We start from the raw sequence: 27,648 nt of genomic DNA, 5'->3' as shown, positions 1-27,648 counted from the left end.
AGGCACATAAAATTAGAACAAAATTAAATAAAAAGTTAATTTTAAAATTGTGACCTGTATACAATTGTTAAAACTGATATGATGTAATTAATTTGTTATTTCATTTTTACAGCTCCATTTAATTTAGTTTGTTTACTTTGTGTAACCAGAGCCTCTTGGTGTCAGGGTGTGTATCCTAGCTCAGTTACCAGTTTAGCACCCTCTCTCTAGAGAAGATAACATTCTTTACAGTCATGCCCAGCATATAGATGTTATACTGCATACACAGAGTCGAGGGAGACCATATATTATGTATTAAATGGGACATTTCAACACAATCACAAGCGGTCACAAAACCTCATTGTATTTAATGAATCATGACAATTAACAATATTTAGATTTATTATTTTCATATATTCGTGCTTTCAATATAATGAAGACATCCTTGATGATGCGGAATTTTCAACAAATTATTTCCTCCGTAAGTTAATGTTACTTTAGTTGCCATCAACTGTGATTACTTGAAAGGATTCTTATCTAGTTTTCATTCACATTTCTATAGTCCCAAGTGTAGCACGATACTCTTGTAATGCAGACTGTAATTAAATGCGCAGATCTCTCTATGGTTTTCACATACTTTAAAACAGTGGGGAAAAATTAATGGTTTAACCAAGTTAACATTTTAGACCATTGCAGTCACTTCTGTAACAAAGCGATTCCCCAACCCCAAGTACATTTTATTTATAAGTACAGTAGAACCTCAGAGTTACGGACACCGCAGGAATGGAGGTTGTTCATAACTCCGAAATGTTCGTAACTGTGAATAAAGCACAGTTCATGCTCCAGATCCAGCAGCTGATACTCCATGCCAGGTTTCAACAGCAGCTAAGCTCTTTACTTAGTGCCCTGCATGAGTTTGCAAGCTAATCCTTCTCCCAGCAGAAAGGGAGGGAGTGTGTGAGTGTGTGTGTGTGTGTGTGTGCGCATGTGCACATGTGCGTGTGCATGAGAGAGAGAACAGCTCTTCGCCAGGGAGGTGGGGGAGTGGGGAGAAAAAGCTGACAGCCACAGCGTCTTGTTGTAAGTGGCTGCCCAATGCACGATGATGGAGGGGTGGGGACAAGCAGCCCAAATGTCCCTATCTTTAAGATACAATACAGGCACAAGTATCAGGGGCTAGCCATGTTAGTCTGTAGCCACATAAACAACAAGGAATCCAGTGGCACCTTAAAGACTAACAGACATATTTGGGCATAAGCTTTCATGGGTAAAGTGAGGTTTTTTACCCACAAATACAGGCACAGTATGTTATTTGTATGTTTCTTTATCTCTGCTGCTGTCTGATTGGTTACTTCCAGTTTCACGTGGTGTCCGGTTGACCCGGCAGTCCATAATTCTGGTGTCCGTATCTTTGATGGTCTATTGCATATTGTGGTAAACCCAGGACAAACAGCTACAAGATAGGGGGGTAGTAATTAGTCCCATGGGGTTGAAAGGCCTCTCCCTGTCCACTGAGGAGAGATAACCACAGGGAAATAAGGTTCAGATGGAATAGGAGTTACCAGGGAACTAATTAGGTTCAGCTGGCTCCAACTGCTTAAGACCTTTTTAAACCCTCCCCTGTGTGGAAGGAGGATGTGTGAGAGAAGCAGGGAAGCTGCCAGTAGATCAAGTGCAGCAAGACACTGAACCCTTCCAGGAAGGAAGGCTGCACTCCCCTCCTCAGAAGGGAAGGAAAACAAGCACAAGGGACGGACTGGGGAATGGAACAGCTGGACCCTGTGCTACCTATTAGGATTTGCCCTGCCCAAGCCTGTGTATCCAAGGGTAAAAAGGACTGAGCCTGCTGAGGAGAAGGCGGCTCTTTGCCACAATATGTATGCATTAACAAATGAATGTTTTCTAAATACGCCTCAGGATCACCACAGAATGCTGGTACCAAAATCATCTTGAATTCCATGTTTCTTTGTGCTCAAATAATACAAAGCATCTCACATACACACTTTCATAACACCTGAACTCTCTGTGAAGAGGCATAACTAAAAAGGAAAAGCAAAGTTTTACTGTCATATTATTAATGGTTTGTATTAATCATAGCATCTAGGGGCCCATTGTGCTAGGTATTGTACAAACACAAAACCAAAAGACAATCCCTGGCCCCATAGACTCACAATCTACGCATAAGAAACGAGACCACAGATGGATACAGACAAGCTGAAGGGGGAGTACAAGGAAGCAATGGGACAATACTGGTCAGCATGATAGGCAGTAGTGTCACACACCAGCAGACTAGCCTAGCTAGTCAATTCACTAGGATTAAATCATTGAACAACAATATCACCACATAAAAAACTGCATTAAAACTCTGAATTATGCACAAGGTAACTACCAACACAACCCGGAAATATATTCTGCTGCCCCACTGTTTCTGAGTTCCAGCAGGCTTGAAATACAGTAGTCTTGTTCCAATTATTGTACAGTACTATTGTACACAGGGTCGGTGCAACCACTAGGCAACTAGGCGGCCGCCTAGGGCGCCAAGCGGTTTGGGGCACCAAAAAGCACGCTCAGGGGAGGCAATGGAGTGGAGGTGAGCTGGGGCAGGGAGGCGTGGGGAGGGCTGCCCGCAGCAAGTAACGGGGGTGGGGGGCATGCAGGGGAACTGCTTCCTCCCTAGCTCACCTCCACTCCGTCTTCTCCCCGAACACGCCGCCCCCGTTCTAATTCTCCTTCCCTCCCAGGCTTGCCGTGCCAAACAGCTGATTGGTGCTGCAAGCCAGGGAGGTGGGAGAAGTGGAGCGGCGCCGGCATGCTCAGGGGAGAAGGCGGAGCGGAGGTGAGCTAGGGTGGGGAGCTGCTGCAGGAGGGGCTGCCCGGGCAGAGGGGTGCGGGGAGCTGCTGCAGGGGGGGGTGCCACAGGGCTGGGAGCTGCTGCAGGGGGGGCTCCCTGGCTCTTCCCCATGGCCCCTGCCCTGCTCCTGCTCCGCCCCAACTCCACCTCTTCCCATCCCTGCTTCACCCCAGCCCCGCCCCCACTCCCCTAAAGACTGCAGCCAGGCCTGACCCTGCACTCCACCTGGCTCCCAGGCTTGGAGATAGAGGGGAACTGCCCTCCCCCTCACACTTGCCAGCGGCGCAGTGGGGAGCCACAGGAGCGGAGCAGGCTGTGGCCGGGTCACTCCACTTCCCGCAGGAAGTGGCCAGCCCCCCTTCCCCATGTCCCCTTCGGAGGTCTGAGACCAGCCCCCCCTTCCGTGGAGGCCTGGGGCGGGGCCCCACACAGCCCCCCCAGGAAGGCCTGCCCCCCCATTCCTCCGTGGAGGCCTGGGGGCTGCATAGGGCACCAAAATAGCTAGGGATGGCGCTGGCTCCCCAGGCTGGAGGGGGGGGCGCAAGGTGGAAGTTTCGCCTAGGGCGCGAAATATCCTTGCACCAGCCCTGCTCACACAGAGATCATGCCATAAAGCTTCTCACAAATGAACTTTCCACATTCCAAATCCTACTGGTTAAGCATCTCATTTCCCCCAGTACCATATGATGTGTATCCAAGCCGACAGCAGAATGGTTCTATGCACAAACGGGCAAATTCAACCTCCTACCCCTGCAGTCATGGAGGGCTCTCTGGAAGAGGGAACCATGGCGTTATGAGGAATAAGGAAGTATGCTGGATTTCAGAGGGGAGGGTTCTCATTTAAGGGGTTGCATACTGCCTGTACAGAGTGGGATCCAGCTCAGTGGTAACTCCCTGAACGGCAACCCTCAGGACGGAAGCTGTAATATAGGTAGGTCTCTCCAAAATAGAGGAGGAGGAGGAGGGAAGATTCTTCCTCTTTCCCCCGAGAAGCTATTTGGGCTTGGCATTAAGGATTTAATGCCTTTAAATCCAAGTTTATGGCATTTAGGACTCAGTTCTGCCATTCTTACCCATGCTATATAGGATTTTCTCACCCAATATTATTAATTTTTGGTATCGGGGAAAAGTTTAGAAAAAAAATCAGTGCAGAGTTATGTCTTCCCTTTGTAAGTGGCAAATCCTTGACTTCAATGGGACTACTTGGGTGAGTAAGACTGGCAGAATCTCAATGTCACCAATTTGATGCCACTAAGGGGCAACCATTACATAATTTAATAGTACTTTTTGACCAGTAAACCCTCATACAATGAAAATGAGGAATGATGAGTATCCACATGACCCAATTCCCTAGATACTGCTCTATCAGGGCCAGAGAGCCATATTCTGGGAGAATTTCATCAATGGCATTAGTTCAGATTTACCATGGGCCCAGGATGTTTTGAGAGAACATAAAAATTCCCTTTTTTTCCCCACCCATCATGTTTTCTGAATCTCAAGCTTTTTAAGTAGCTGCTGGGAAAATCTGTTGAAATTATGTCAATAAAGCACAAGAAAGTAGACGGGAATTTTGTGGTTGAGGTTTTGCCGTAAACAAGCTGTGTAAATAACACAGATTCACATTTGCAAGGGCTAAGTTCTGCCCTGACTTCAACCTGTGCAATTCCATTAGCTTCAATGAAGTGCCCTGACATGTAAGTCAGAGTGGAATTTAAGAGTTCCAGTTCAACAGGGAAAAATCAGAGACCATTTAAAAAAATACTAGCACTAAGTCAGTGCCTGTTACAATATAAATTATTGTGTGGATCAGTGGTCAACAGCATTTAAACAGGTAAGTGTTCAAATATTCCACTGGAAGAGATCTGCCTCCTTAACACCTGCTACATAATTTAGGACCAATTATGTTCTGAGCTATTCCACTGGAATTACTTTGGATATACTTCAGTGCAGCTGAAAACAGAGTATGGCCCATTGTCTCCACAACAATGTACTAAGATTTTCTAAAAGCGACTCCTATATAATTTCAACAAATTACTTTCATTCATTTAGTTCCACTCATTACCATGCTACTCCTAAGCACTAATGATGAGTCATCATTTTGATAATATTCATATAGATACTAGCAAACATTGTAACCTGTTTTTTTCCATGCAAGAATGATTCTTCATTTTCCAACCTCAGTATATTTTTTGTATAATTAAACAAATTTCTATTCCTGTATTTCCCACTACCTCTTCCCTCCCCACAAAATAAACATCCTGTGCTACGATACTGCAAAACTTGGCGGCATTGAATTATCCTGGAAATGGCCAGGAAAGGTCTCAACAACAAAGCAAGTGCACGGAGATTGCTCCTCACATTTCAGACAGGCAGATCTGGAGGTGAAGGGGGGTTGTTTTTAAAAAAACTAAACAATCATATTTACAATGGCAGGGACATCTGGGATCCATTTTTCTTCCTCACTGGTTGGAAGATTTTTATTTAAAATATGGGCTATTTGGAAACTCTGGACCTGAATGTTCTTTAAATTTGTCTCCTACAGGCTTCAGTGAGAGAAAATTAAATAGGAGCTATACTGGGACACTTGTGTTCATACCTACCCAGTGCTGATCATCAATGACATATTGACCTCTTGTCACATTCACCCCACTGCTGTCTATTCAATATTTCAGGATCCATTCTTGTATCTGAACATACTATTTGTATATTTTAAATATAATACTTTGTGCCCGTAAGTTAAATCAGTACTGTGCTGCAGCAGTGGCAGTGGTCAGCACTGTCGTTCAAAAGATCTGGATTTGATTTATGTTGGCCTCCCTCCAGTGTAAAATTAGAAGATCCAGTTTGTAGCCTCCAGGTCCAGACCTCTTTGTTTCTAAAGTCCAGTGTCAGAACAGCAGCTCCTGCACCATGGTACACAACCAAGAGCACTGGCAACATGCTTAATACTTGGCTTCCTCTCTTGTTAGGGGTTCTATTCTGAAAGAAGAACTTGGTACAAGTTCTTTATTCACTGAAAACTTTGTAGAACAGACTTCCCCACTCTGCTCAACCAATACGCCTTGGTAGAACTGGAGAGACAGCTGGCTGAGCTAGATACTGTACAAACGCACAGTAAGAAAGAGCTCCTCCTCCAAACAGCTTACAGTCTAAACAGGCAATGTAGGCATAGGATGGGAGGGGAAGGAGGCACAGAGAGGTGAAGTGACTTGCCCAATATAATACAACAGTTCCATGGCAGAGTTGGGAATAGAATGCAGGTCTGCTGAGTCTCCATCAAGTACTCTATCGACTGACCTGCACTGCCTCCCTGATTTGCAAACAAGGCAAGTCATATCAGGCTCTCATATATCCCTGTGCCAAAGAGAACAATGAGGCCATGCTGGAAATAGCAGCCCCTCGTCCCTTCCCATTTCACCCCTTGTAACTACGGAGGAAAACTCCATGGCAAAGCCTCAGCCTTTCCTATTATCAATCCCTTGAGCTCACTACTCCTATTCACTGCTTTAGCATACAAACTATTTTTTAAGGGAGGAGAAAAGCAGAGGTTGCAGAATCATTAGAAAAACAAGTTCGTATTTTACTGATGGTAGCAAGGAATGATAAAGTAGCAAAAGTAATGAATCTAAAATGCTGGCTCCATATTTGAAATGTACTTTACTAAATGATGCCTCCACTGTATATACAGGAAGAGCTTTAAAGAGCATACAAAGCAACTTGGGTGGGGGGGAAATCAATCAAATAGAATTTATAGTTAGAAGAGTACTAAGTATTACTGTTTTATCCTTAAATGGAACACAAACCTAAGCACGAAAGGTTACATTTTAAGACCATCTACATGCAGTGCCCAAATCATTATTTGGGGCAATGCTTATTTTGCATTTTCTTTATATCTGTCATGTTATTTTGCATTTGATATAGAGATTGGCCAAGGCAGCAATGAAGAAAGCATTGAAGTAAGAAGCACTCAAGAAACCAATCTTTGCTTGAAATGTCTGCACTCACATCAAATCAGTCAGTTGCTAGTTGGTATTTTGGGGATGAGGACAAATTTGGGGACCACAATTTGGAGAGACTAGGGGTAGGGAAAGGAGAGGAATGTGGACTGGATTAGGAGGCTACAGTAACCAAGATGAGCGATGAGGGCTTTTTTTTTTGTGCATGCCAGACAAGCTATTTTACAGTTAAAACAGACAGCAAAAGTCAGATTTTCAAAATGTTGTGGAGAAAGTATCACCAAGATTCAGGGAACATTCCTCTTCCTAGAAATATTGAGAAAATTGTGGCTTGGCAGCTCTGGCATTACCTGGGGTCCTGGGATGTTTTTGTAACCCACACACCTCCTGGATGTGGTGTTCTGTCCCATCTAGTGGCACCGAGACCACTTAGAAAGAGATTTATGAATTTGCTCTACGGTCTTGGCTAAATGCATGAGCCTCTATTGCATGAGCTAAAAACCACATGGCCATTAGTTGCTCTCTCCCTAAGTGGTCTCAGTGTCACTAGATGGGACAGAGCAGCACACCCAGGAGGTGTGTGGGTTACACTTTAATTCAGCTTCCCCATTTATATCAGCTGCTTAGAACCAGCACATTCTTCACAATCATTTCCCCTAAGCAGCACTGCCTCTGAACAAGAACCTCTACTACCTCCTTTCCTTCCACCAGTTGACCCCTCATTTGGGAATCTCTATCTCTGCTCTGGACACCGCTCCTGCATTTGTCTTCGTGGCCCAACCATCTCAAGTTTCATTCCCAGTGTTAACCTACTGAATTCAGTTGAGTTATTTATATCAGGGAATGAACTTATAACTGACAAGGTGTTAGAAGAAGAGACAGTGGAGAGCCTGGTAGGAATGATTTGATCATAGGGAGAATTGCCTTTTGCAATATGTTGTACTATGATGACTCTGTGTTGTGATTTTCAGGGCTTGGCCCTATGAGCCTAAGCCAGGAGTGGGCAAACTATGGCCTGGGGGTAGCATCTGGCCCTTCAGACATTTTAATCCAGCCCTTGAGTTTCCACCGGGGGAGCAGGGTGTTCTGGGGCTTGCCCCCCTCTGGCACTCCAGCCGGGGAGAGGGAGTGGGGTCAGGGGCTTGCCCTTGTCCATGCGTGCTGTGGCTCTGCACAGCTCCTGGAAGTAGCAGCATGTCCCCCCTCTGGCTCCAACATGTAGGGGAAACCAGGGGGCTCCGCTCCACAGGCTGCCACTGCCCCAAGCACCACCCCTGCAGCTCCTATTGGCTGGGAGCCACAGCCAATGGGAACTGCAGGGGTGGTGCCTGCGGATGGGGCAGCGTGCAGACAGGACCAGCGCTAGGGGTTTGAGCGCCCTAGGCGCACAGCCATTTCGCCGCCCCGCGCGCTGGTCCACCGGCTCCGCAGTCCTGCCTGCGGATGGTTGGCTGCTTCTGCGGCTCCGGTGGAGCTGTCGCAGTCGTGCCTGCGGGAGGTCCACCACAGCCACGCGAGCAGCCGACCATTCGCAGGCACGACTGCGGCAGCTCCACCAGAGCCGCAGACCAGCGGACCCTCCGCAGGCACCACTGCAGCAGCAACACTAGAGCCGCCTGCCACCCCCTCCAGCAAAATGCCGCCCCCTAATAATGCTGGCGCCCTAGGCGATTGCCTAAGCCGCCTAAATGCAAGCGCCAGCCCTGCATGCAGAGCTGCCTGGCTGCGCCTCCACCTAGGAGCTGGAAAGGGGACATACCTCTGCTTCCAGGAGCTGCTTGAAGTAAGCACCACCCAGAGCCTGCACCCCTGACCGCCTCCCGTGCTCCAAACCCCTGCCCCAGCCCTGACCCCCTCCTGCCCTCCAAACCTCTTGGTCCCAGCCCGGAGCACCCTCCTGCACCCCCAGCCCCTCATCCCCAGCCCCATCCCAGAGCCTGCACCCCGAGCCGGTGCTGTCCTGCACCGCAGCCCCCAATTTTGTGAGCATTCATGACCTGCCATACAATTTCCATACCCAGATTTGGGCCTTGGATCAAAAAGTTTGCCCACCCCTAGCCTAATCCCATATTCCTCATGCAAGAAATGTTCCCATGGAAATCAATAGGAGTTTTCTTCTGTAGGGAGTATGTAGTTAGGCTCCTTATCCTAAGGATGCACAAGAACAAAGATACCTCAATTGTACAATCAGCAAAGAATCCTGTGGCACCTTATAGACTAACAGACGTTATGGAGCGTGAGCTTTCGTGGGTGAAACCCACTTCGTCAGACCAAGTGGGTATTCACCCACAAAAGCTCATGCTCCAAAATGTCTGTTAGTCTATAAGGTGCCACAGGACTCTTTGCTGCTTTTACAGATCCAGACTAACACGGCTACCCCTCTGATACTCAACTGTACAATGAGCTAAACACACGATTTTTAAAGTAACTCAGTGATACGACAAGATCATTTTACAGAGTGCCCTCCCAAATATTCTGAAGAAACAGTCCAGAAAAGCCCAGAGCATGGTGCTGTCCATTTTAATGGAATTATAACTAAATATAATTAGTTACCAACAAAAAAATTATAGAGAGCTAAGGTTAAAGGTATGTTTCAATGGAATCCATCTAAAAACAACACTACTCTTCAACAAAAATTTTACGCCTTTAAAAAACAAAACAAACATAAGCAAGTCTTGAAGTGAACAGATAAAGGATCCAGCTAGTTCCCTGCCACAATATGCTAATTTTCATCACTTACTACTACCCCACCCAACTTCCACCATTTGTCTCCTTTCATTGGTCCTTCAATGGAAATGTGCTGTTGAACGTATACTACTGATTTTATACATAGCTTATAATATATTGTTTATTATATGTGTAGTAAAGGTTTCAAAAATAATATAGTCCCAGAGCACACTAAGTTATGTCAGTTTTCCCTACATTCTCATAGCATGATACAGATCATGAAGTGTGTTGACTATTCTGTCATAATTAAGTGTCAGCATACACAAACCTCACAGGTTTAGGTATTTAACTCTGAATGTTATTTAGCAATCAGTATTTTGGTAGTTACATTGTGTAGATGATAGTATTCTAGTATTTGGGAACTAGAACCTTGAATAAGAAATGGGATTTTATAAATCAGTCATTTATTGTGTGTTCATTTTTCAGATTTCAATGGGAAATTTAAGGGTAGGTGAGTAGCATAAATCAGGTGGAGTGAAAGAAGGATGAAGGACTAAAAGGCAGTGGGAAAAGTCTGGAACTCATAACTGTTCCCTTCATAACATTTGGGTTTTACAAAAAGTGTAGAATAATTTTAAATAGGCTTGGTATTTAAAGTTTCCTACGAGGGGAGCTCTGCTCTGACAATTCTTATGAGGCTCATCAACGCAGGTTTCTCTGCCTCCAGACTTCAGCAAGTCCACAGGAGGTGTGTGTGGTGGAGGGGAGTTATGCCCAGGTGGAATATTGGGGTAGTGGAGAAGAATGGAAAGGAAGCTTTTATCCATATTGAAAACTAATTGATTTAATTAAGTTTAACATAGATAAAAGACTCTGCTTTTCCATGCCTCACTCTGTTCTCCTGTCCCCCGGCCCAGGATGTACACACACATCCTCCAGACCTTCCCCACTACATCCCCTTCCTATTCTGCCACTCTCCCACTTCCTGTACCTGTTACTCCCCCGATTCCTGCATTCCCAGGCTCCAAGCTACCAACTCTCCTTGTCCCAGTCCTCCTTACCCCCCATGTCCACCTGGACATCCCCTTCACATGTCTCACCCCACTCCCCAGTTCTTGCTTGGATTCAATTAGCAGGTCAATTTTAAACATTTCTCTGTACAAACAAAAACACTCTTGTGCAAGGGTGGCCCAGGTCATTCTCACAAGCAACAAAGGCAGAAGAGAGCCCAATGGGGGAGTAAAGAACATAATACTGGATCCTGCCACTTGATGAAACACCGAACTCTGTGCAATTTCAAAGACTGGCTTCTTTTCGTGGTAGTTGGGGGTGAAATGGGACTTGGAAAAAAAATCAGGCTTATCAGGGACATTAGCCTTTGTTCCATAATGCAATCCTGGCCAGATCCTAATTATCTAGGACTGATCTTGCAACACCTATACATTTATTTAATGTTACTGACTGCAGTGAGAGTACTCACATGTTTAAAATGTCTGTAGAATCGGGGCTGCAGCACACAAACCCATGCCATTTATTTCAAAACCAAAACTCCCATTTTACTTCAATGGCTAAAGATTAGGTTCTCAGAGAGCAGAGCCAACACCAACTTATGCTACTGTCAGATAAATACTGTTACAGTGGGGAGACACAGCAGGCGTCTCTCAAATGACATTTAACTACATCTTACAAGCATAAGGCAGCAAGAGACATTAAAGCACTCGGAGAAGGATCTGAAGGTGCCCCCTTTATGACAATGCCTCACTAATGAATACCAGGAATGCTCCACATCCCAGGATTACATATCTTCAGATCTACACATTATTTTGTACAAAACAAACTTTTTGGCAGTCGGTGTTTCATATTTATTCACATGTAAACAGCATTTGTCGTTAGCTAGCTCACGTAACTCTTTTTGAATAAGTGGCAAAGATGACATTTTGGGCTTTTTTCTTGACACTTCTTTTTGTTTCACATAGAGATCGGTTACATAAACAAATTCAAATCATCCAGGGCAATAAACATTTTGGAAACTTACAACAAAGAGAAGGCTCTGCTTGTATCACATAGCATAGTATTTTCATATCAATCATTAAGGTACTGTACTTCAATGTTACATAATTATGGTAGATGTAAGTAGCACTTAATGTCATTAATGTTGAACGCCATTTTTCAGCGGATTCTCACTTTCTCAGATAAATCCCTTTTGGAGTGAACTATTCCACTATTCCACTACTCCCAATGGTTATTTTTAAATAAGTAAAATCAGTTCTGCTACTTCTGAATTATTCAAATATGCAAAAAAATACACTTTTCCATATGTTTTGAAAATAATTTAATGCTGTAACAACTCAAAATAGCTATAGGTGCAAACTTCAAGGTTGTCATTTTGTAGATCTAAGAGGTAAAGAGAAAAATAGGCTAGGCAGAAGAAAATCAGTTATGTATTTTTATGGTTTAAAGTGTTTTTAAATTGTGAATTCAAATATGACCATTAAAACAAGGTTTCTTACTGAACTTTTTAACTAGAGCAGTTTCTAATGCTGTACGCATACACAAGTTAAGGATACCACGGTTAAGAATGTAGTTGTTAAACTCTGTTCCCGCAGAGCTCCTAAACTGTGCAAGACTGAAGTTCTGGTCCAGACCAAGGCAATGCAGGAAGAGTTTGAAAATTTCCCAAGCTGAAAAGCTCCAGATTTATTTTTTCATTTTTCTTAACACCCTCTAATCCCACAGCTCTTCCTTCCCCATAGCCCCCCTCCACAAAATTAAATGCAAAGAGGAAAATACAAAGTTATATCAATGCAACAATAAGGACTGAAAAAAATTCTCACACTCAAAAGACAGGAAACTCCAAAAGCTGATATTGCTCCTGAAACTCTAATTTAACTACGTTGCATCTATTTGTATTTTCTATTCTTCCTTCCCATGTTCAATTTAACGTTTAATGTATTATAAATGTGCATGCCATAACAAATATAGGAAATATAATGTGGCAATGTTAACTTTGGTAGACCTAGCATTAACTTGTGGGTATTTCTGACATATCAGTTTTTCATTTCCCATCCTTTATGATGCATAAAACATAGTTATTTGTGAATACAGTAACTATCTTTTGCTTTCCTAAGCCATCTTTTTATCTAAGGATCTCAAAGTACTTTAAAAAACTGAACTTCATTTACACCCTCAGGTGCAGCATGGTGCAATATGCAGTAGGGGCCACCGTGCCTTGGAGCAATCCATGTACAAAGTTTAAAGCTGACTTGGTGGTGCAAAAGGAAAGAACATAAACTCCTCCTCAGTTCAAAGCTCCTCCATAGAGCACCACTTGCCACATCTCTCCCCTGAGTAGTGCCCCTCTTTTGAAGCCACACTGGCCAGCTCCATGCTCCCCAGCAGAGCAAGTATTTTAGGTGCCATGCCCCACTGCAACTCCCTTCAAGATGGGCTTACCACCAAAGGGGCCTGCCATCCTGAACAGAAACAGTCACAGCCCCAGGCTGAATTTAGTCCGTTAATAAATTAAGCCCCACCAGGCTGCTGTGATACCCATTTCCTATGAGTTAAGATGAGGCACAGAAGTTACGGTCATACAGGTAATTAGGAATGGAATTCAGAAGAGAATCCAGGAGTCCAGACTCTTACTGTAAATCACCAAAGTCAGTGAGGTTGATTCTCTTTTCCAGCTGCAGGAATAGAGGGGCCCCTATCTTCATGTTATCCAGACCCCAGTTCTGACTGCTTAAGCTGCCTCTTTGCTTCCCCTATCCTCATGTTAGCTGGACCCCATTTTAGCCTGCTCTAACTTATGTATGGCTGCTCGCAGCCCTCTGGCTCTGAATAGCAGAGTGCAGCAGCACTCCATGATGGGGTAGCAGGCCCAGGACTTCCTGATACTTCCACTGAGAAGATTCAGCCCCCTACCTCGCTCAACGCAGGGATGTGCTTTTACAGGTGTGTTCATACCCTAAATCAGGGGTTCTCAGACTTTTGTACTGGTGAGCCCTTTCACACAGCAAGCCTCTGAGTGTGACCCCCCTGATACATTAAAAACACTTTTTAATATATTTAACACCATTATAAATGCTGGAGGCAAAGCAGGGTCTGGGGTGGAGGCTGACAGTTCACAACCCCTCATGTAATAACCTTACGACTCCCTGAGGGGTCCCGACCTCCAGTTTGAGAACCCCTGCCCTAAATAAAGGTAGAATCCAACTCAAAGCCCAAAATATGAAACTACCAAAGATGCTTCAAGATGAAAATAAAAACCACGGTGAAAGAAGATAAAAAATCCTATACAAACATATCAACCAATTCTCAGATCAAACATATTAGCCGAATTCCACTCTCATACAGTGGCACTGGAACAATTTTTTATAGTGGAAGTGCTGAAAGCCTTGAACAAAACTGTAAATCCTGTATATGATGTAAAGCACTTCCAGCCACAGGGTGCTCCTGCACCCCTAGCATCCCTAATTCCAGCACCCCTGCTCTCAAATAGCCTGGAATAAGTCTAGGGTACTGAAAACTCCATTGATTTCATTATTGAACTGTAACATATTTCCCTTCCCACTCCACATGCTTTGCTTTTAACAGTAGTTCTCATGCTGACAGGGATGAATTGAGCTTCCTGGGAAGTCCACCTAATGCTAATAAATTAGAAGGCACCACTGCAGAATATCCCAAGGCTAATCCCTCTACTACCCCATAAGCGGAGCATGCCATTTTCACAGCACTGAAAGTTCCCTTTCTATGTGAGTTTAAGAACAGAAAAAATGGAATGCATAATTCTTACATCATGACACAAGAGTTAATGTTTATCCCACTTAAGCATAGCATTTCATAAAGAGAAATTTAATGTAGAATGTGATAAATTAATACTAATAAGATCAAATGAACTATTTCCTTTATATTACAAAGGTAATGCACCTATTAAATACTAATACAAGCTTCACGAAATCCCGTTAGACAGTGAAAATGAAAAGGCAATTACTACCTCATTTACTGATTACCTTTTAATTTTTATTGAAGTATATTATTTGTCAAATAAATAGATAACAAGCTTAATTTCACAAATAGGACACAATAAAGTTTATAAGACAAATTCATGCCTGGCCTATGTCCATATGTCAGTGGAGTTACACCAGGAATTAATTCAGTGTTCTTGCATCTTTTTATTGTAACAGCTTAATATATTTTTCTTACTATTAAATGTTATCTGCCAATTGCTAAGATAATGGTATGAAAGTGTCACATGCAAAAATGTGCTTATACGGGCTATCATCCACTGAAAACTTCAAAAAAACTTCAAAAACAGACTCCAACAAGAAATTGTAGAATTGGAATTAATTTGCCAACTGGACACCACTAAATTAGGCTTGAATAAAGACTTTGAGTGGATGGGTCATTACCTAAAGTAAAAACTATTTCCCCATGCTAATTTTTCCCCTACTGTTACTCACACCTTCTTGTCAACTGTTGGAAATGGGCCATTCTGATCATCACTACAAAAGTTTTTTTTCTCCTGCTGATAATAGCCCACCTTAATTGATTAGTCTCATTATAGTTGGTATGGCAACACCTATGTTCTCTGTGTATATATATATATATATCTTCCTACTGTATTTTCCACTGCATGCTTCCAGTGAAGTAGGTTTTAGCCCACAAAAGCTTATGCCCAAATAAATTTGTTAGTCTCTAAGGTGCCAAAGTACTTCTCGTTCTTTTTGCTGATACAGATTAACACGGCTACCACTCTGAAACCTGAAAACACATGCTAATCCTATAAATAATCCACACATTAACAGGAAAATTAATCCCTTTAACAAATAATGGCTCCCTCTAGAGGGCTTAATCCTGCAGTCTTTACTTCAGGAAAAACTCCTATTGACTTCACTGGGAGTTTTGCCTAAATGTGGATTGCAGGGTTTTGCCCATATTTAGGAATAGATTATAGAATTAAGAGCCTGTAACATTATTACAGAAATAAAAAGTTTAGCTCATGAAAATAATTTCAAAGCTTCCTCTGGTAGTGTCCAAGAAGAGAGTTACAAAATAAAACAGGTTTTACTGAATATGTGCTCAAAACTAGTGTACAGCTAGGCATCATGGGTATCAGGTTTTGAAAAAGAAATGACAGTATTTTTCACTCCTAACTTTGCTCATTTTGGTTATTTGGTTAAACATCCTGCCATCCAAACAACACGAGAGGCCTTGCTGTTTGTTCTCTTTATTTACACAAACCCTCTACAAAAAACAGATGTGTAGTTGATTAGTATTTTCAATTATGAATTTTTTGACAGCTAAGACGGTTTATGAACCAGAACGACCAGGAAGAGCTGCACAAACTGCACAGAAACATGGTATTGTTTGTAACAAAGCCCCATGTTAGCAATGTTTCCCTGAAAAACATCATTGCCACAGTAACCCAAACATCTTCTCGCTTCCAACAGTCAGCTGGAAACTTTTAATAAGAAAATCAAATATAATAATTGGTTGTGGTCGTTAACTGGAAAACACTAACTGCTAACAAAGGAAGGGTAGCAGTAACTGAAGTCAATGGATATACCCCACTCATCTACCTGTGTTCCAGAAGTAAACTGTCAGTTTCTTGCCAACACTCTTGTGTGTCAGACCCTTATTACCATAAAGGTAAAGGAGCCACATTAGGACTAATTAATGCAAGGTAGCTAACTACATATAGTATTATAGATGTATAGAAAGAGACCTTCTAAAAACATTAAAATGTATTACCAGCAAGTGAAACCTTAAATTAGAGTGAATAAATGAAGACTCAGCACACCACTTCTGAAAGGTTGCCGACTCCTGAGCTAGAGTGATGTCATATAGCTTTCTGCAGGCTCTCTTTCACCATGGATGAAATTCACCCATAATAAGAGTGATCATTTCACCCACCACTGAAATGCTTCCACCTCTAAAGTGAAACACAGCAAGTGTTTAACAGTAATAATATATAAGGAAAAAACCTTGAAGAATATTTCTTCTTTGAGGAATGTCAATATCTGCAAACCAATCTGAAATAGATTAAAGACCTCCACATAGTTTTTTGTAGCGTATTAATTTTTTTATCACAAGTGTCTTTCAGAATCTGTGACAAAAAAAGCAACACTGTAATATTTCAAAATGTAATGTTGTTCTGAACCCCAATAAATGCTCTGTTTTCATATACTTGCTTGGCTTTATTCTGTTCGCAGCAGTACAAAAACAATACAACTAGCTATTGTTTCTAACAGTAACTAAGAATATTATTCATTTATTGGAAGCTTAACAACGAAGTCACACATACAAGCACAGAGCTGTTTATTGATGCAGCATTTCACTTTAAGAAGTGTGTTGATCAACAGTACATGGAGTACTGCACATATTGACTTTTTAATCACATTTTCAACCACAAATCCAGAGCTCTCTGCTAGATCAGCATTGGTAGAAGTAACATAAAGCTACAGACTCAAGATTTTCAAACATTCTGAGAGTATGGACCATATTTTAATACACAGATTGTCTTCATGACCATCTTCCCCCCTATTCACAATCACATAGACCACCTTCTCCCATTTGCAAGTGCATAACGTGCCTGTGACAATTACAGCTCTTGTTTATATGGCAAAAATATACTATAAGTATTTAATATATGTTTTATTTCTTTTACTGGAAATAAGGAGTTAGCACCGTGTGATCAACCTGCTCTCTGTCCATCACCAGCAAGTGCTCTGTATACCACAGCTTGAAAACCTCTCTAAGATAGCGTTTTTCAAAGTTTGGGTCATGACCCAGTACTGGGTTGTGGCATGTAAGGCACTGGGTCGCTCTGGACAGCACTGCCGACCAGGACGTTAAAAGTCCCATTGGCGGTGCTGCTCGGCTAAGGCAGGCTAGTGCCTACTTGCTCCGACACCGTGCTGCGCCCCAGAAGTGGCCACCAGTGGGTCGGGTTTCTAGGCAGGGGGGCCATGGGGTTCTGCACACTGCCCCGGCCCCAAGCACCGGCTTCCTGGCCAATGGGAGCTGGGAGGGGCATTCCCTGCAGGCGAGAGCCAGACCTGCTGCTGGCTGCTTCAGGCACAACGCAGTCCGCGGCGCCAGGATAGGCAAGAAGCCTGCCTTAGCACCCCCGCTGCACTGCTAACCGGGAGTGGCCTGAGGTAAGCCCACACCCCAATTCCATGCCCCAGCCCTGACCCCCCTCAAACTTCCCTGCACCTCAAACACCTCATCGCCAGTCCCACCCCAGAGCCTGCACCCGCATCCCAGAGCCCTGACTCCCTGCTGCACCCCAACCCTCTGCCTCACTCCAGAGCTCACTCCCACATCCTGAACCCCTCATTCCCAGCCCCACCCCGTAGCCCTCACTCACACACCCCAACCCTCTGCCCCAGGCCTGAGCCCCTCCCACACCCCATACCCCTCATCCCTAGCTCCGTTGCATCATAGGCATCAACAATTTTTTTCAGCTAGGTCCCCAGAAAAAAAGTTTGAAAATCACTGCTCTAAGACATATGGATGGCCTTATGGCTGAGGCACAGAACTTGCAATAACAAGATCTCTAGCTCTCTCTGTGCCAGAGCCTTCCTGTGTGAAAGTTACTTCACCTCTCTGGACCTAGTGTGCACACCTGCAAAATGTGAATAATACTTTCCTGTCTCACAGGGCCCCTTGAGGCTTAAGCCATTGTTTGTAAAGCACATTTTTAAGGTAAAACTGAAGGCTCCTGGTCTATTATCTTCTTTCCTGGGGTGATTTACCTTCTGTCTGTTCAGAAGATGACCATTAATCTCAGTATATAAAAAAAATCTCATCTGCAGGATACCAAAGAACTCCCACAAGATTCATGTTCCAAGACTGTAAGCCCAAAATTCTGCTCTCAGGGTTGTTGTTGGGAGATTTTTACAGGCAGAAGGAGCAAAATACTAGAATCAAGATCCACCATATGTAGAAGAGAGCAGAATTCTGCCCTTACTGATTATGCCTTTTTTATACACCTACTTGCAGAGGCTGAACCTGACACAGGCAAAATCATGGGATTGTGTCCAGGCTGCAGGATCAGGCCTACAGTTTGTAAGTATCAATTTAAACAAAGACCACACCAGTTACAATAGCTGTTGTAATCAGAATTTAGTACTAAAACTTGCAATCAGATACAAAAATATGGCTTTGATCATCTGTTATTTAGTGATCTGGCTGCATCATGGCATTGTTACCTAGTCTCTGCAAGAAGTACTACTAATTACAAACCATTAAAAATTGCATTATCTAAAGAACTGGGAACTCAGCATAACTGATTATTATATATATTCGTTCTCACTTCAGAGACAGTGGATTTATGGCACTGCTTCTTCCTTTTGCTGCTCCCAGGACACACTTGGAAATAAGATGTTTCATCTCTAGGGGTTTGTCCTGGTAAAATACTCATATAAATCATTAAAACAGTCAAAGTGGTTTTGATTTTATTTTTGTAGGAACAAAAGAGCATGCCTTTCCTGAGATTTCACTCCATCCTTACTCAAACCTCACTGAGGCTTGCCCATAGACTGGCCATCGTCTAGGACAACAGTTCTCAACCAGGGAACTTGGGGCCATGTGGGAGGCCGCGCGCAGGTTTCAGGAGGCCCGCCAAGCCTGGCCGGTGTTCGACTCACTAGGGCCCACGGCAAAAAGCCGAAGTCCTGCCGCAAGGAACTGCAGCCCAAGGACATGAACACCTCCACCCGGGGCTGAAGCCGAAGCCTTGGCAACTTAGCTTTGCGGTGCCCCCTGTGACGTGAGACCTGGGCAACTGCCCTGCTTGCTACTCCCTAGCACTGGCCTTGGCTTTTGTATGCAAAATAACAGTTGTGGCACAGATGGGCCATGAACTTTTTATAGCATGCTGGGGAGGCCTCAGAAAGAAAAAGATTGAGAACCCCTGCTCTAAAACAGTGTTTTTCAAACTTTTTTCATTTGCAGACCCCTACAAAATTTCAAATGGAAGTGCAGACTTCTTTGGAAATCTTAGACATGTTCTGCAGACCCCCGCCTGGGGTGCACAGATCACAAGTTGAAAACCACTGCTCTATGCAGCCGAACTGGGCTGTGGTGTGATACAGAGTGACACTTCCGCAAAGGGAGCTCCTCAGTGACCAAGTGAAATGGGACCGTGCACCACCCCTTAGGATGCTGCAGCAGGCTCATCTGCCTGTGTATTTTGCCAGCTCTGCTCTGGTGCTTCTGTGCAAGAGACAGCCACAATCTGAGGCACAATTTCTCCTCACACTTCCCCCAAAGTCCTTTTTCAACTGGAGGAGGAGACATCAAACCCAGAAGACAAAAAGGAATGTGACTGCACTTGGTGTGTTTGTAGAGGAGGTAATGAACAGTGGCTGTAGGCATCCTCCTAAATAGGGGAAAGAACCTATAACATGCCTCAGCCAGGTCTTTAATAAAGAAGGATATAACCTGAATCCCAGGTGGCTCAAGTTATCACAGCAGAATTCCAGTCAGTCAGTGTGTGGCAGATACCTCATGGAAAGGGAGCATGAGCTGTGAACACCAAGCTAGTATTTTGACTTATTCCTGGTGGGGTAGTGCCCCGATAGCAGTGGTTTTCAAACTGTGGGTCATGATCCCGTACTGGGTCGTGGAATGTAAGGCAGTAGGTCATGGCGGCTCTGCTCAGCACTGGTGACCGGGCCTTCAAAAGTCCCATCGGTGGTGCTGTCCGGCTAAGGCAGACTAGTCCCTACCTGTTCTGACACCACGCTGCACCCCATAAGCAGCCAGCAGCAGGTCTGGCTCCTAGGCGGGGGGCCATAGGGCTCTGTGCACTGCCTTGGCAGCCCCGCTGACCGGGAGCTGCCCGAGTTAAGCCCATGTCCCAATCCCCTGCCCCAGCTCTGAGCCCCCCCCAAACCCAAAGCCCCTCCCTGCACCCCAAACCCCTCATTCCCAGCCCCACCCTGAAGCCCTCACCCCCTCATCCCAACCCTCTACCCCATCCCTGAGCCCCTGCCACACCCCAAGCCCCTCATCCCCAGCTCCGTTGGGGTCATGAGCATCAACAATTTTCTTCAACTGGGTTGCCAGAAAAAAAATTTGAAAGTTTGAAAACCACTGCCATATAGCCCAGGAACTCCTTGAAGCAAATAAAGAAAGAGACTGGAGAACTGCTAAATAAAAATCTTCCTGGATAGCATTGTGCCTAAACAACCTTTTCAACATGTACTGGAAGGCTCTCAAAAAGCAACTATGGGTGTGTGACTGCAACAGTTCCCCAACTACCAGGAGCATAGTAACAGGAACTGATCTTTTATTGTTTATTTTAACCAGCCCTCTCTCCTCTCTTCCCCACCCCACGGTATTTCCTTTTTGCATGCAGTTTAAGACAGCCTAGGACAACAGAATCTGCCTCTCAAAAACCTGCACATTTTGGTCAATGTTCACTTTCTGTCCTTCACCCTGCAATGGTCTAAGGGAGACAGAAAGGAGCACAAGTGCTCTCGATAACTAAAAACAAAATTATCTCTGCCCATAAACAGGTATTTAGCAAGAAAGAAAACAGTGAAGTGGAGAAAGTTACAGAAAAGCAAAAGATCTGCAACATTCTACACAAGTTCATCAGAGAGCTTATTGGAAAAAATATCCATTGGAAATATTCCAAAAGGAGAGATTTCAAGCAAGGGAAAATTGTAACCAAGCTGTTCAACTCATAGAAGCTTATTTCAGGATACAATGTACAATATCCAAACTGTGGATAAGTCCAATATAAGCACAGAGCTGCCCTGTTCAGAACAGCAACATTCTCAAAACAATTACCATTGGTAACAGACATACTAGAACAGCAAATAGAAAGTGCCATTCTAGGTCTGCTTTGAAAATCCCTTTTCTTCACAAAGGCATTAATAAATTATTGTATAACAAACTAATCTCTGACCAATGAACCAGACGTCAAGATTAAAACAGCAGAAAATTCGCTAGACAGGAAGCTTCCTTAAATTATTAAGCACCTGTCTCTGATATTCAGCACCATTTCTACTATCCACGCAAGTAACCACTCTGAAACTAGCCCATGTCCCATAACTCCCACATGCACTATTTCACACATAGTATTTAGGTTGCCAAACTCAATAGCCTGGTAGGTATTAATATTTTACACAGAAGATTTTTAAAATACAGAAAGCATTTTAAGCAATTATTGTAACATATTCCTACTGATCTCCTTCAAAGATGCACAATAACTCATTGGCCATGATCTTTTAATTATTTGGGCTTATGTCCCACACAAACATGTATATAACTGGCTAGTCTCGTTAAACTTGTATTACTTCCTATTACTATTATGTCATTTTTTTAAAATCTAGTATGTCTTTGAAAACAGTAACAAAATGCAAAGATGTAGACTCTGTGAGGCCTCTTCCAAACAGTGGGCCTAATTCTGATCTCTCTAGCACCAGTTTTGCCCCTGAGTAACTCCACCAGAGTTACTTCTATTTTACAACAGTAGAAGTGAGATGTGATTTAGACCTACTATCTCTACATCTCACCCGCTATTGCCTTTCATCATTGGTGCTGCCAACAAGAACCTTGGGTATAAATATCACCTGTGATTAGCTCTCACAATCCTGCTCCAAAGAATCTTGTAATTCTCTCTCACTACTGTGGGACTAAGAGTTTATCACCTGCAACTGGCTCTCTCATTTTTGGGCCACAAAAATGATTCCATTGTATATGACCTGCGGGTGACCTGCCTTTCACTCCTCTCTCCCTCTGCTTGCAGCTCTCCTCTGGGGCTGCAGCCATCCCGAGCCCGCACACCAGCTATTGACATGACTGCACTAGGACACATGGGTGTCAGAGAGCCGGCTGAGGCACTGCATCGGCCCGGCCCCAGGCTGCAAAACAAACACTCCCCCCAGAGGCGCCGGCGGCAGCAGTCATACAGGGTTTTCGCGGGCTACACTCGCCTGGGGATTAGCGCGGAGCAGCAGGTGCCAGGGCAGGGGGAGGAGGCACCGGCAGGCGGCACCTGCCCTCGGCGGCCGCGCGCTCTTACCTGACCCGGTTGTCGCGGAACTTGCTCTGCTGGGGCTGGTTCAGGTAAATGGTGCGGGCTGCTGCCTCCGCCAGATCCGCTGAGGACGTGGCTCCGGACATCTCATCATCCGCCTTCTTATAGCCCGAGGGGGAACAAACGGGTCCTGCAGGGAACAGCAGCAGAGAGAGCCCGAGTCAGCGAGCAGCGCGGGAGAGACTCAGGGCAGCGGCAGGGAGATGCTGCACTGTGCACGGATCCCCCCCTCTCCCGTCCAGCTCTTGCCCCTGCTGGGCTGCAGCCGCTGCCTCTGGCGGCCGCCAGCCCTGGCCCCGGAGCTGCAGCAGCGCGGGTGTTGCACTCCTCTGTGCCCCAGCCCCGTGTGTGCAGAGCCGCAGCACACCGAGGGAGGCACAGACCCTGCCCTGCTCTCGCCGAGGCCGCTAATCATAAAGTAACAGCGACAAAAGGAGACATCCCTCCCTGCCCATCACAGCCGGTTAAACCCACCCACCTGCCCACAGCAGCCTTTGCAAGTCCCCACAGCCTCTGCACATGATGGTGCCTTATGGGGTGGGGTATTTGGGGGGCGGGGCGGGGCTTTTTAATGGGTACGTGGATAGACGTGAGTGAGAGTACCTGAGCTGGGATTGTCCCTGGCAACGGGAACCTCTATAAAACAAACAGCCTGGGGATTAAGGGGGGAGGGATATGATAGACTGAAGCGATCTTGCCTTTAGGAGTTTCCTGCCTGGTGTTTAGCCAAAGCAATGGCTGATGGTGAATAATGCAAGCTCCAGTGGAAAAAGCGCTCACAAGCACCTGTGTAAAGGAGGATAACCTAAGGCGATGTACTGGGAAGAGGCTGTAGCAGCGTGTTTCTTGTCAGAGAGGGCTTCCCAAGTATATGCTTCCTGGTGCCGTTCATTCCCTTTAGATAGGGTGATGACCATCCCTCCCGTTCTGGCCAGGCCATTCCTTTTTTAAGCCCTGTCCCGGCCCTCCTGACTTTTTATTGGCAAAAGTGAGCATTTGTCTGCTTTGTCTTGCAGACTTGATCAGTTTTGTCGGGAAAAAAAAGTGGGGTGCGGTGCAGAGAAAGGTGCGTGGGGACGAACAGCGACACCAGCCCCGCATGGGCTGGGGAGAGTTCGGTCCAGCCCCACATGGTGTCCTGTTTTCCCTTTGGGAAATATGGTCATCCTAGTTTTAGGAAGAACACAAATATGAGGGAAAGGAGGGGCCTGGTGCCGGATCAAAGGAGTGAGTGTCAGAACACCTGGGTTCTGTGCTTATCTCTTTCTACCGATTTCCTCTGATGTGACAAAGTAACTGACCCTTAGGGTGCCTCAGTTCCCCCCTTTTTTACAAAAAAAAAATTAGATGTCACCACACCCATCTCTGTGGCAGGAAGGTTGTGAGGTTTAATGTTTGCAATGTGCTTTGGGATCCTTAGGTGGAAAATGATACAAGTGTACAAAGTATTTTATATTACACATTACCATCCAAATAATAACTTTTCACCTATATAGTGCCTGAAGCACCAGAATCTGAAAGCATTTTCACAAAGGTGAGGTTTACTACTCCCATTTTACAAATTTCATTCAGTCTGCACTGGGCTGTTTTTTTCCCCCCATTTCTCTGATTACAACTGTGTCAGTTCAACCTGGTTGGTCAAAAGGTCCCATAGCTTGTATAGACTAGCACTCACGCAGCTAAACTGTTGGTAGCTTAAATTCACTAAGAGCAAGGTCAGCTCTCATAAAAGAGAAAGGTTTCCAAGCACACAACGATAGAAAAATTACAGGTAAGGTACAAACAGTCACAATGTCAGATGCACTATGTAGTTCTGTCAGTCAAACCAGCCATTCTAGAGAAAAGATTCTTTGCCAGACAGTGAGAATTTATTTCGTGAGACACTTTGGCTTCCTGGTGAAGACTCTGCACTATTCAACACATGCCAGCTTTAGCATTGTGAGCCTGACCAATGCCCACTTAAGTCAATGGAAAGATGCTCACGGACTTCAATGAATTTTGGTAAGGCCCCATTTATGCCTTGATCCTGCAAAAACTTTCCCACAATTTGCTTTAGATATGTGAGTAGTCCATCCAGTCATATGTTGTTCTGCCAACGGGACTATTCATGAGGAATGAAAGTAAGCATGCCCATAAGTTTTCAGAGGATTATGGCTGAATTGTAAAGATGAGGATTCTGTAAACTGGGCTGATGAATATGAATAAGGTTAAGATTCAAACTCAAAACAGATTCAAAACAAAAATGAACCACCACCTACTTTATGCTCTGAGCTTCATAATCAACATCCGTAGCCCTTAGCTTAATTTTACAATTTTGAAACTTGAAAAAGGTTTTACCATCTTGACCAGTAATTACAGAAACGTTTCACACGATAGCTGTATTTCTGAAAGAATTCTTGCAAATCTCTGTGTATTAACTTAACTACAGATAAGACAAAAAACTATATGTATGGCAAAAATTCATTCATTTGTTCTGTCACACCTCAAACCTGATATATAGCAAAACTACAGGATGTATAGATGTCTGTGTGTCTTACGTTGTTACATGCACTCATAGCCAACAGCCCTCCACCCCACCCCCCAGCCACACACACAGTTATTTGGGGATGTAGTAGATCCAGATTCAAATTCCTGCTCTGCCTCATATATAGAAGGGACTTAAATCCAGGTCTCTCACTAGTCAGAAGAATGCCTAACAAGCTATTGGACATTCTGATGCTGGTGGGGAGGTTTCTCAATCTTGCCTGCTGAAGTTCTTCCACTTTGTATAAACAATTTAATTATTTGTTGGAACAGCAACTTGAATGTGACACTCCCCTATTCAAGGTGAGTGCCATAACCACTCACCTATACAGTTATTCTCTGTCTGCCCCAATACCTATTTTATACACAGCAGAACAGCTCCAGCAGGAGGGACTGAGAGAGACCAATCCCAAAATACCCAAGTGGTTAGGGCAGTCTCCTGTGACATGGGAAACCTGCTCCAAATCGGACAGAACAGAGATTTGAATCTGGGTTTCCCACTTTCCAGGAGAGTCCCTATCCCGTGGGTATTCTGGACACACATACACCCCAAAATTCCCAACCTGCCTGCCCCCGACTGCTTTGTATGAGAGGTCTAATCTGGTAGGCATGCTCTGAAAACACCTACCAGATCTCCCCAGATCAGGGAAGAAAGACACAGGAATGTCTAATTTGACAATGCTGTCAGTTTTGTGAGATCCTTTTGTAATTCTTTTCAGTCAGCTTTGAACCTAACCACCTTGAGTAATTTTGTATCAGCTATGAATCTGGCCACCTCACTGCTTACCCATTTCTGCAGATCATTTATGAATATGTTGAACAGCACTGGTCCCCATACAGATCCTTGGGGGACCCCACTATATACCCTTCTTCCACTGTGAAAACTAACCATGTTGTTTCCTAGCTCTTAACCAGTTAGTGATCCATCAGAGGACCTTCATGCTTATCCCATGTCTGCTTACTTTGCTTAAGAACCTTTGGTAAGTGACCTTGTCAAAGGCCTTCTGAAAGTCTAAGGTCTAGATCCACTGGATCACCATCATCCACATGTTTGTTGACATTCTCTAGACTGCAAAGGGAAATCAAGCCTCAACAAAAGCTGTGTTGGCACTTTCCTAAACATGTTATGTTCACGTATGTGTCTGATAATTCTGTTCTTTACTACAGTTTCAACTAATTTGCCTGGTACTGAAGTTAGCCTTCATGGCCTATAATTGCCAGGGTTGCCTCTGGAGCAATTTTTAAAAATCATTGTTGCATTAGCTATCCACCAGACATCCAGTACAGAGGCTGATTTAAGCAGTAGGTTACATACCACAGTTAGTAGGTCTGCAATTTAATAATTGAGTTCTTTCAGAACTCTTGGGTGAATATCATTTGGTCCTGGTGACTTATTACTCTTTAGTTTATCGATTTGTTCCAAAACCTCCTCTATTGATACCTCAGTGTGGGACAGTTGCCCAGCTTTGTCATCTAAAAGAATTGCTCAGGATTGCGAATCTCCCTCACATCCTCTGCAGTGAAAACCAATGCAAAGAATTCACTTTGCTTCTCAGCAACAGCCTTGACTTCCTTGAGTGTTCCTTTAGCACCTTGATCATCCAGTAGTCTCACTAAAACAACAAGGAGTCCAGGAGCACCTTGAAGACTAACAGATTTATTTGGGCATAAGCTTTTGTGGGTAAAAAAAAAAAGCTTATGCCCAAATAAATCTGTTAGTCTTTAAGGTGCCACCAGATTCCTTGTTGTTTTTGTGGATACAGACTAACACGGCTACCCCCTGATATTTGACAGAGTGGTCCCACTGATTCTTTGGCAGGCTTCCTACTTCTGATGTACTTACAGCAAAAAAAATAAAAATAAAAAAAGTTAGTTTTTGCATCCTTAGCTAGTTGTTTTTCAAATTCTTTCTTGGCCTACCTTATACTTTTACACTTTTACACTGCCAGAGTTCATGCTCCTTTTACTTTCCTCACTAGGATTTAACTTATAATGTTGAAAGGATGTCTTTTTGTCTCTAACAGCCTCTTTTATTCCGCTGTGTACCCATGGTGGCATTTTTTGGTCCTCTTTGTGTGTTTTTTTTTATTTCGGGTATATATTTAACTTGAGCCTCTATTGTGGTGTTTTTAAATAGTCTTCGTGCAGTTTGTAGGCATTTCACTCTTATGGCAGTTCTATTTAATTTCTGTTTAACTAGCTTCCTCATTTTTGTGTAGCTCCCCTTTTTGAAGTTAAATGCTGCTATGGTGGATTTTTTTGGCATGCCTCCACCCCAAGGATGTTATATTTAATTATATTATGGTTGCTATTACCAACTAGTTCAGTTATAGTCACCTCTTGGACCAGATCCTGTGCATCACTTAGAACTAAATCAAGAATTGCCTCTTCCCTTGTGGGTTCCAGGATTAACTACTCCAACAAGCAGACATTGATGGAGAAGTGGTCTAAGAATTTTATCTCTGCATCCTGTCCTAGCATGTGCTAGCACTACCCATACAGATGCTACAGAACACTGGGAATACAGCATATGAGCGGTGTAGGAAAAAGGCTAATAACCTCTCTTTGGCCTGGTCTACACTACATGTTTAAACTGAATTTAGCAGTGTTAA

The 27,648-nt window shown here is 44.1% G+C and overlaps 1 protein-coding gene across 3 annotated transcripts in view; it reads right to left on the bottom strand.

The window, feature by feature from the left end:
* ATP8A2 (ATPase phospholipid transporting 8A2) overlaps positions 1–27,648 on the bottom strand; it is a 657,063-nt gene that overhangs the window by 541,262 nt on the left and 88,153 nt on the right. For 2 of the 3 annotated variants that reach the window (XM_050937153.1, XM_050937152.1), the window contains exon 2: positions 22,499–22,643. In XM_050937153.1, coding sequence (XP_050793110.1) covers positions 22,499–22,599 — 101 coding nt within the window. In that variant the 5' untranslated portion in view covers positions 22,600–22,643. Of the gene's footprint in view, positions 1–22,498; positions 22,644–22,991; positions 23,044–27,648 lie in introns of those variants that run through there. The other variant, XM_050937151.1, reaches the window with a different exon arrangement.

This window comes from Gopherus flavomarginatus, chromosome 1, assembly GCF_025201925.1.
Source record: "Gopherus flavomarginatus isolate rGopFla2 chromosome 1, rGopFla2.mat.asm, whole genome shotgun sequence".
Taxonomy (NCBI): domain Eukaryota; kingdom Metazoa; phylum Chordata; order Testudines; family Testudinidae; genus Gopherus; species Gopherus flavomarginatus.
The sequence above is the reverse complement of the archived record's forward strand: the minus strand, read 5'-3'. Positions and strand labels throughout refer to the sequence as shown.